Source organism: Echinops telfairi, unplaced genomic scaffold (assembly GCF_000313985.2).
Source record: "Echinops telfairi isolate 266 unplaced genomic scaffold, ASM31398v2 ScPeMD7_7;HRSCAF=31, whole genome shotgun sequence".
Lineage (NCBI taxonomy): Eukaryota > Metazoa > Chordata > Mammalia > Afrosoricida > Tenrecidae > Echinops > Echinops telfairi.
Genome location: NW_022103904.1, coordinates 20,204,696 through 20,214,382, shown reverse-complemented (window position 1 = coordinate 20,214,382; position 9,687 = coordinate 20,204,696). Strand labels below are relative to the sequence as shown.

At 39.5% G+C, this 9,687-nt stretch overlaps 1 protein-coding gene across 4 annotated transcripts in view; it reads left to right on the top strand.

Moving 5' to 3' along the window:
* OGDH (oxoglutarate dehydrogenase) overlaps positions 1-9,687 on the top strand; it is an 85,715-nt gene that overhangs the window by 58,145 nt on the left and 17,883 nt on the right. For all 4 annotated transcript variants that reach the window (XM_004708065.3, XM_004708066.3, XM_030884487.2 and 1 more), the window contains 3 exons: positions 3,551-3,666; positions 8,334-8,488; positions 8,986-9,132. In XM_004708065.3, the coding sequence (XP_004708122.1) occupies positions 3,551-3,666; positions 8,334-8,488; positions 8,986-9,132 (418 nt within the window). The remainder of the gene's footprint in view (positions 1-3,550; positions 3,667-8,333; positions 8,489-8,985; positions 9,133-9,687) is intronic.

Genomic DNA, 9,687 nt, shown 5'->3' with positions numbered 1-9,687 from the left:
CAGTTCCAGCAATAGCAACAAGGGTGACCAGATTGGGTTCTTATAAGGTTTTATTTTTTTATTTTTTTTGTAAGGTTTTACTATGCAAGCCATGTAATGGTTCTAATTTTACAAATATTTTATAGAGGTAAAGTGGCACAAACTTGTATTTAGAATATTTATATTTAATGGAAATGTTACTTTAATTTTTGTTTTGTTCTATTTTTTGTTTGACTTATTTTTTCTAGTTTTCTGAGTTGCTTAACATTTTAAAATTATGATTTTATTGTGATTTTTTTTTACTATAGTAAAATGTGAAGGTAAGTCAAAAAAAATATTATTGGGCTTCTAGTTCTTACATGTTTTATCCCAAACCAAATGTGTTTAAACACAAGATCAGTGGATGACTGCAGACAAGTTTTCTCAGTAGTACACTTGTCTTAGTTTCTTTATTTACATTGCCTTTTTTAAAAGATATTTTTTGTGCTATGGAAAAAATTATTTTAGGGACAAGGCTTATATCCAGTTTTTAACAGCAGTCTGAAGCCACCAGGTGTTCTGCAGGAGAAAGATGAGACTTTCTGCTCTTACAAAGATTTACCATCTCAGAAAACCAAACAGGCATTTTTCCTCTGCCCTACAGGGTCATTATGAGTTGTAATCAACTCACTAACAATGAGCTTGAGTTTTACCCTCTTAAAGGTACAGTGTTTTTTATCAATGCTCTCCAGACTTTTCCTTTAGTATTCAGTAATTTACTTATAATGTACTTTGGTGTGGATTTACTTGGATTTATCTCTCGAGTGCTCTAACCTTGAATCTTTATGCTAAGTCACTTGCTAAACCTGGGCAGTTTTCTTTTTCTTTAATTAATTTTTTAGGCTTGCTGCCTTTCTTCATTCCTGAACCAGCTAATAATTCTTTTGTTGTAGTCCCACATGTCTCTGAGCTTATTCATTTTCTTTTTCTCTCTGTTCAGATTTGGTAGTTGCTATTGTTCTGTCTTCAAATTCACTGATTTTCTTTTTCCTGTCCATTCTGCTATTAGACAAATCTAATGAGTTTATTACTACATTTTTGCTTAGAAATTTCCATTTGATTTTTCTGTTTTCTTTTGCTGAACCTTATGTTCATGTGTTTCAAGCATGTTCTTAATGATTCATTTAAACATTTTTATGATGACCGATTTAAGGTATTTGTCAGCTCATTATTCTAACCGGACTTGGTTTTCTCTCTTCTCATTGAATCTGATATTTTACTGGTTCTTATTGCTGTTATAAGTGATTAATTTTTTTAATTGACCCCAAGACATCATACGACATTTTATTTAAATCTTCTTGATAGCAGATCTTTTGTTGGCTCGTTGCCTAGAGAGAACAGGGTTTTGCTGTTCTTGTCTTAGTTTCCTGTTTCGCTAGGCTGACTTGTTGTTGGTTCTTTGGTTAAGAATAGTATGTTTTATTGGAACTTTAAAAACCTGTATTAATTGGAGTTCCAGGTTGCTGGCATCTTCAGCTTCAAGTTTGGGACATAAGAGGCCAAAAGAAAACCAAAGGAGTTTACTGCTGTGTAATTTCGTGGGTCCCATGGCCCCTACTCCTATTTCTCTCTACTTTCAGAGTCATTTTGTGGTTGTTATACATATAGATTGTCCAGGACTTTTAGTATGTTGAGAAAGACTAAGGACACATCTTTTCCATGTTCTGAGAAAAGGTCTCTAGATTTAATTTTTCAAGTCACTGAAGAACTCAAGGAGTGACCATCAATTTTGAGATTCATTAAAACAATCCCCTTGGTAAATTCAGGGTAATTCAAGTGATGGACATTTAGTAAGGACCAGAGTATTAGAGTTGTTTGGGATCTCTACAATCTCAATCTTTGTTTAATACTCCTAATATACATGGTTTTACCAGATTTCAGATTTCAAGAAGTACAGGATTCTCATCTGGGGATATTCTTGACCTTTTGAGAATAATTTAAAAAATGTTTTTAGTGTAGTTAACAGAATTTTCAAATACAGAGAGTGTCTACTGGATTTCAAGAACTTGGTTGATGGGGAAGGCAGTATTAATAAGAGAGACTGTCAAAAAGTGATGTTGGCAGGGTAAGACATTGGGAGGAATGTCAGAGTTAAATTGGCAATGGTGAATGATGTTATATACATATATATAAAGAAAGGCATTGTTCTATACCTTAATTTGGTGAGTGGCTATCTGGGGTACAACTATTGTTTTTACCCTGTCCTGGGGAAGGGAGAGTAATGAAAATCAAATCTAGTGGGCTAAATAGCTCACGGGAATAATCCTTAGATCAGAAGAGCAAGGCGCTACCCAACTATTACATAACTACCAGCTGCTCTGAAAGGGCTCGTATTTGAAGCTCTTAGATAGAGTGAGACAAAAATATGGAACAAAACTCATCCATGAAAGAAACTAGCCTTGCTGGTCAGATAGAGACTGGTGGAATCCCCAAGAATGGCCCTTGGTCACTTATTTGAATCTGAAATTGAATTCTGCCCCTGTTGCTCAAATTTTAGCCAAATAATTGACAGATCTATGAGGAGAGAAGTAGTACCATTGGAGTGGGCACACCTTAGAATAATGGGCCTTAGGAATTGAGAGAGGAGCGTTTCCCCAAGGTAGAACATCAGAAGGGTTAGGAAAGGAGGAGGGATGATAGGAAACACAGGCAGAGGTTGGGTGGGAGATGTTACATTGAGAGGATTATAATCCTCTGAATTACGATATGAAACAAGTTTATAATACCAAAGAAAGGACTTTGCTTTTTTTCTTTAAATCCGTAAGAATTGCGTTTCCAGACAAGGAGAAACAGTATTCTAGTAAGTGTTAAGTAACTGGATTTGGTGGAGGGAGGTGAAATGTGTGTTTGCTGATTCGGTCTATAAGGTGGACTTAGGAGGTACAGTATATGGTGTTTTAGGAAGAAAGCTGTCAATAGCCAGATGATGGGCGTAGCTGTTCTACTTTTACCACTTGCTACTGGTTTCTTGGTGTGTTTCTTTTTCACTCCTGCATCCCCCTCATTTCTGTCACGCTGGGCAGTCCTAGGCTGTTGTCATCTAATGCCTAACTAGATTGCTCTTTCGTAGACATCCCTCCTGCTCCGCTTTAACTCCCTATTTCCCTATTCTCACATGCTTTCAGATTAATTTGCTTCAGATTAATTTGCTTCAAGCCTTTTGTGGCTCTTTCCACCTCCAATATGGGTTTGAGTCTTTGGTGCCTTGACATAAATGTCTCTGTAAATTATGACTCGTTGTGCATTTGCTTGCATAATTTGAATTGTATTCTGGTTTACCTGTGACACCAAGGATATTCTCAGCTTTCATTATTTCTAAAATGTGTCTTTCTGGTTGTAAAATGTTACTGTAAAATGTATGTGTGTGTATTTTCACCTACATCAGTTATGTTTTATGATGTGACTTTTTCCTCCATTTCTTCCTCCAGGAAGTTCCTTCTATTTCCCATAGAATGTAGGTTGTTATATGACTGACCTGTGTTTTGCAAAGACATATCTCATCCGGCTTGTCCCACCTATAATAATCCTGCAGGGTTTTATGGACTCCATGAATCCGACCTTGACAAAGTCTTCCACTTGCCCACTACAACCTTCATTGGGGGAAATGAATCTGCTCTGCCACTTCGGGAAATCATTCGCCGGCTGGAGGTAAGAAAATACATTTCACAGTCTCTCAAAATGAAATATGCTTGCCAAGAACTTGTGTTAGCAATATTAAACCAAGAGTAATTACTTTTCTTTGTTTTATATTTTTTGAAATCTTAAAGGAAAGGGGGCTTTCCGCCCCCCTAATTTTTAGGCTGCAGATAGAAGTCCGTGTTTCTACAATCACTCAGAGAAAGGAATGGGGAGGAGGACTTGTTTTCAGATGCACCCCCAAAACCAACTTGCTACCATCGAGTAGATTCTGCCTCATAGCGACCCTGTAGGTGGTATAGCACTCCCCTTGAGGGCTTCTTAGCCTGTGGACTTTGTATAGGAGTAGAAAGCCTTGGCTTTACTCCCAAGGAGCTGCAGAGCAACTAGTGGTTTTACACTGACCTTTTGGTTAGGAACCCAACTCATAATTACTACAACAGGACTCAGTTATGTGATTTCTTGAAGAGTAATATTCCTTGAAGAAGAATATTTCTTGAGCTAAGGATACTTTGCTCCAGGCATATACTGTTTCTCCAGACTATTAGTGGTCTGTTTGCTCTTGCATTTTCTCTCTCCTTCTCCACTTGTCCTCCTACTTTGTCTGTTTTTCTTTTGTTTTGTAGCCTTTGTTAACATAAGCAGGCAGAAGACACGGTGGTATATTGGTAAGGAATGTTGACTCTAGAGTTAGGCTGTCTGAGTTCAAGCTCTTACTCACCTTGGACAAATTCCTTACCTTTTCTGAGCATCCGGTTTTTCATCTACACAAGAAAAGTTAACAAAGGGATCACTGGTTTTCTTTCCAGAATGCTACAGCCTAGGCTATATAGTAGAACCACTAAATCAGAAGGTACATAACCACTACACCACCTTATGAATATAGGAGTTAAAATTTTCAACAAAATTTTAGGTAATAGAATTAAAACATTAAAAAACAAAACCACCATTTTCAAGTGGGATTTAAACTTGATATTGCAATAATTGTTCACTATTAGAAAAACTGAGTGTGACCTACCATATAAATAAAAGAATATTATGTGATTATATCAGTTTGTCTAGAAAAGACATTCAGTGAAACTCAAATTTTTTTCTTGACAAAAATAATATAGCAATAGAAGAGCAGTTCGTCAGCATAATAAAGGCCATATATTCAAAACCAACAGAGAAACTGAAAGCATTCTACTATCTTATTTATTATAGTGCTGGAAATCTTAACCGGAACTATTAGACAAAAAAGAGAAATCAAAGACATCCAAGTTGACAAAGAAGAAGCAAAGTTCTATTTGCAGGAAGTATGATCATATAAATATATAGAAAACCCCAAAGAATCAATTTAAAATTTGCTGAAACAAATAGAAAAATTTGGCAACATAAAAGGCTATAAGTTTAACATACAAAGCTCAGTAGGATTTTTATATATTGAGGAAGAGGACACAGAAAAGGAGATTAAGAAAACAATACCAATTATAATAACCACCCAAAAGATAAAATACTTAGGAATAAGCCTAATGAAAAAAACAATAGAAGCATACAGAGAAAACTAAAAAATACTTCTATGAGCCTATAAAAAACCTGAAGAGACTTTAACATAAGTGGAAGAATGCCCCATGATCATAGACAGGAAGACTTAATATAATGAATATGTCAGTATTAACTGAAAACACTATAAATTTAAAACAATTCTGATCCATATACCAACACAATTCTTCAAAGAAATGGAAAAATTATTCAGCAATTTCACATGGTAAGAAACCCAAGATAAATAAAAACTAGTAATAGAGACAAAGTTAGAGGCCTCTCCCTTCTAACACAGCCACAGTAATAAAACTGCTTGGCATTGGTACTAGTTTTGTAGACCAATGGATTAGAACAGAGAACCCAGAAATAACCAACCACTTACAGAACTCTCATTAAATGAGGAGGAAGACATAGTGTTTTCAACAGATGGTGCTGGGAAAATTGGCTCTCCACCTGCAGAAGAATGAAACAGGACCCATGCCTGTTACCATGTACAAAAAGAAACGAGATGGATTAAACACCAAAATATAAACCCTAAAACCATAAGAACTATCAATGAAAAAAATAGGGACAAACTAAAGACATAAATGCACTACCAATATAATAAAAACACCCACACTACACAAGACGAGAGGACTAGGATCTTTTCTAGATAAAAATAAGACATTTATGCATTTCAAAAAGACTTGATCAAAAGCAAACCCACAGATTGCAGGACAGATTTTTTTTTTTTTTACTGTATTGGATAAAGGGCTAATCTTGAAAACCTACAGCATCTTTAAACACCTCAAAAAGAAAAATACAAATAAGACAATGATCAGAGAACATGAATAGATAATTGACTAAAGATGACATCCTGGTACCCAACAATCATATGAAGAAATGCTCAAGTCCATTAGCTATCAAAGAAATACAAATTAATGATGAGTGTCACACTGACTGACCCTGATAGCAAAATTTAACAACGATAACAAGTACTGGGGCGGGTAGGGTGTAGAAAGATAGGAACACTCATACCCAGCTGGTGAGATAGCAGAATTGTACAGCCACTCTGGAAAGCAGCATGGTACCTTCTTAATGCAGTTAGATCCTGTGAGCTCTGCTTGGCATATGCCCCAAAGAGATAAAGAATAAAATACAAATAGATTTATGCACTCACTATTTATCATAGCACTATGTACAATGGTAAAATGATGGAAACAGTCAAAAATCCTGTCTGTAGAAAGGACAACTCTGGTACATACATGCAATGCAATATTGCATGCATCTCGGAAAAGGAATAATGAAATGCAAATACCTCCTGACCTGGGCAAATTCAGAAGACACACATGCTCAGCAAAGTTAGTCAATCTCATAAAACCCATAATGCGTGAACAACCCACCACACACACATTTTTTTTTAGCATTAAAAAAAAAACAAACACCAGTAGGGGACAGGGTAGAACTAACACTGAGTTTCTGAGACTGTAACAGTAGCAGTAAACTCCTTCCTTTTCTCTGAGGGTGACTTGCGGTTTTGAATTGCTGAAGTTAGCAGCCCAACCTGTAACCACTATTCCACCAGGGTACACCACTGTTATAAAAGAAAAAAGCTAAGAAAAAATGGTTTTCACACCAAAAGAAACAGACAATGAAGGATACGGGGAGGGGAGGGGTGGGGGGGACAGAGAAGGTGAAGGAGAAAAGGGGGCCACAGACAGGAGGTGCTAACTGGGATACTATCACTGTTCAGAAGAATTTGCCGATGCAAATGTGTTGGCCTGCTTTTCCCTGTTAAACTCTCTATATATGCGTATATTCATCCATGAAAAAAATGAAACGGAAATGGACCGCTGTGGCTTGCTGTTGTGCAGCCCAGAAGTAGGAGACTTAAGCTCACCCATTTCTGGCGAGTTGTGTGGTGGTTAACATCACACTCCACCAGCCAGTATGTCTAATGGACATCTTAGCTTCTCTCCCCTGCACAGATCAGACCGCAGCTATCCACTCAGCCCTTCTGTCTCTCATTCTTAGCTACCCAGGGCTGGATCTGTGGATACCAGCCACAATCTCAGGAGTCTGCATGACTTCCTCCACTTCAGACTAGCTGGCCTCAAACCTGGGGTTCTCCTCTTCTTCCTGCACCACCCTGTTCACCTTGTTCCTTTGGGACTAATAATTGTCTGAAATGTCCCATAGAAAGTGTGCCATATTTTCTAGAGCGATTGCAACCTAAAAGTATGCATATAAAGAAGCCCATCAGGTGAGATCTGGAAGAGGTCACACAGTGAAGCTTTCGTTTCTCAGAGTGATGCACTATCCTCTCCCATGCTTGGTTACCAGCCAGGAAGCTCCTTGAGTAGTCCAAGACCTTTATGGCCTCACTGTGTGTCCATTGTAGATTATATCGTGTCTTCGGAAGTTAGTCAGCATCGGGCTCCCACGAAGGTCCCTCTTGGTCTGAAGCCAAAGAACTGACCAAAAAATTTCAACAGGCAGCTGGAGAAGACAAAAGTAAACTATTATACTAAAATGTGCCAAGACCTAGATCTAGAAAGCAAAAAACGGGGGAACAAAGTCAGCAGATCTTGAACTGGAGGGAAAAAATCACACCTCCAGTTGTGGAATTGGAAGATTCTAAGGACAAGATATTGAATGATGCAGGAAGCCCCAAAAGAAGGTGGAAGTTATTCAGAGTCACCAAATCTCATTCCAAGAAGTAGCATATGAGCAAGAACCAGTGATACTGAAGGAAACAGTCCAAGCTGCATTGAAAGCATCCGCTACAAACAAGGCTCCAAGAATCGATGGAATCCAGCTGATGAAATGTTTGGCTTTGCTGGGGGTAGCTTGCCTTTCTTGAGGAATTGTCCAGATGCCAAAGCTGGTGCTTCGTGTTCTCTCTGCCAGAAGTAAGGGGAAGCTACTCTCTGGCTTGGTCACTGGGGGAGGCCCAGCGTTCCTCCTAGTCTTTACCTCTTATCCTGATTCTGCAGCTAGATTCCTGAAGAGAAGGTTCCTATTGCTGGCACCAGGTTTCTCCTTTAGGCAACATCTGCATCTGGGTGTATTTAGAAGAAAGCCATTTAACTGTTCCTCTCCTGCTTTCTAGGCAAATGACTGTTCTGCTTTATTTGCGTTCGAACCAAATCTAACTAGAGATTCTCTTTGTGAAATAGATGGCTTATTGTCAGCATATTGGAGTGGAGTTTATGTTTATCAATGACCTGGAGCAGTGCCAGTGGATCCGGCAGAAGTTCGAGACTCCTGGAATCATGCAGTTCTCAAATGAGGAGAAACGAACCCTGCTGGCAAGGCTTGTGCGGTCCACCAGGTACCTCTGGTCTCTGGGAGGCTGTACACCTGAGCTGAACTCCCAAATCGGGACCCTCCCAGGAAAAATGTGGTCCTGGAATCGCAAACACTTAATCCTTGCAGCATGGCCTATTGTCCCGTGATGTGGCCTTGATATCCTCCCCTTTTTGGACAGTGGGCTTTGGAGGTGGCATGCAGGTAATGAAGGACAGTCCTTTTCTACCGACTTGTGTTGCTTAGGATCCCTGCGTGGTGCAAACTGGCTCATCTGCTAACAGAAATGTGGGTGCTTCTAGTACCCCTAGAGGTGTCTCAGGAGAAAGTCCTGACCATCTGCTTCTGAGATGGGAGCCACTGAGAACCCTGGGGTGCAGGTTCTCTGACATACCTGGGGCCACTAGCAGTCAGAATGGACTCAGTAGCAACTCATCTGGTTTTTGTTGCTTCAGCAAGTCTGACTTTGGGATTTGGTCCCTTTTAATGCTTTCTTCAAGATTTCTTGGGCTCTCCTTCCAGGTTTGAGGAGTTCCTTCAGCGGAAGTGGTCCTCTGAGAAGCGCTTCGGTTTGGAAGGCTGTGAGGTCTTGATTCCGGCCCTCAAGACCATCATTGACAAGTCGAGTGAGAAGGGTGTTGATTACGTCATTATGGGGATGCCTCACAGGTAACTCTCACGGAGGGCTCGGCCGCAGCCATCGCCCTTTGCCTGATCCTTACCAACTGGACAAGAACTGTCTGCCTCTTTTTCTCCCACCATTGCTGTCATGGAGGGAAAGCTGTCTGGTTTCCTGCCTCAACCCTGTGCAGCCTTTCATGCATTTAAGTCACTGGGTCATGGGGAGTAGCTGAACCCGCAGCCCTTCCGTTTTAAATCCCAGCCTGTCTGATTAAAGGAGGACTCCCAGTCTGGAATGTGAGGATGGGCTGATTTTCCAGGAGTTCTGGCGTCATTGTTGTTTTAGCATGGCCAGTATTCCAGTATTCCAGCTGCAAGTTGCTTTTTCTCAGTTTGGAGAGTCGTCATACTCTAAGCCATCTGTTTATGACAAGTCGTTGTAGCCCTGGATTATATTGCTCTGTAAAATACACAGAAACCACTTTTGTCAGGGCCTGCAGTAGAGGGGGCGTTGTTCGTGCAAAGGAGGCAACAATTTTAGTAAAGGAACCTTGAATACACCTGGAAAGAGACATGCCAAGGTGACAAATCCGAGAGAAATAA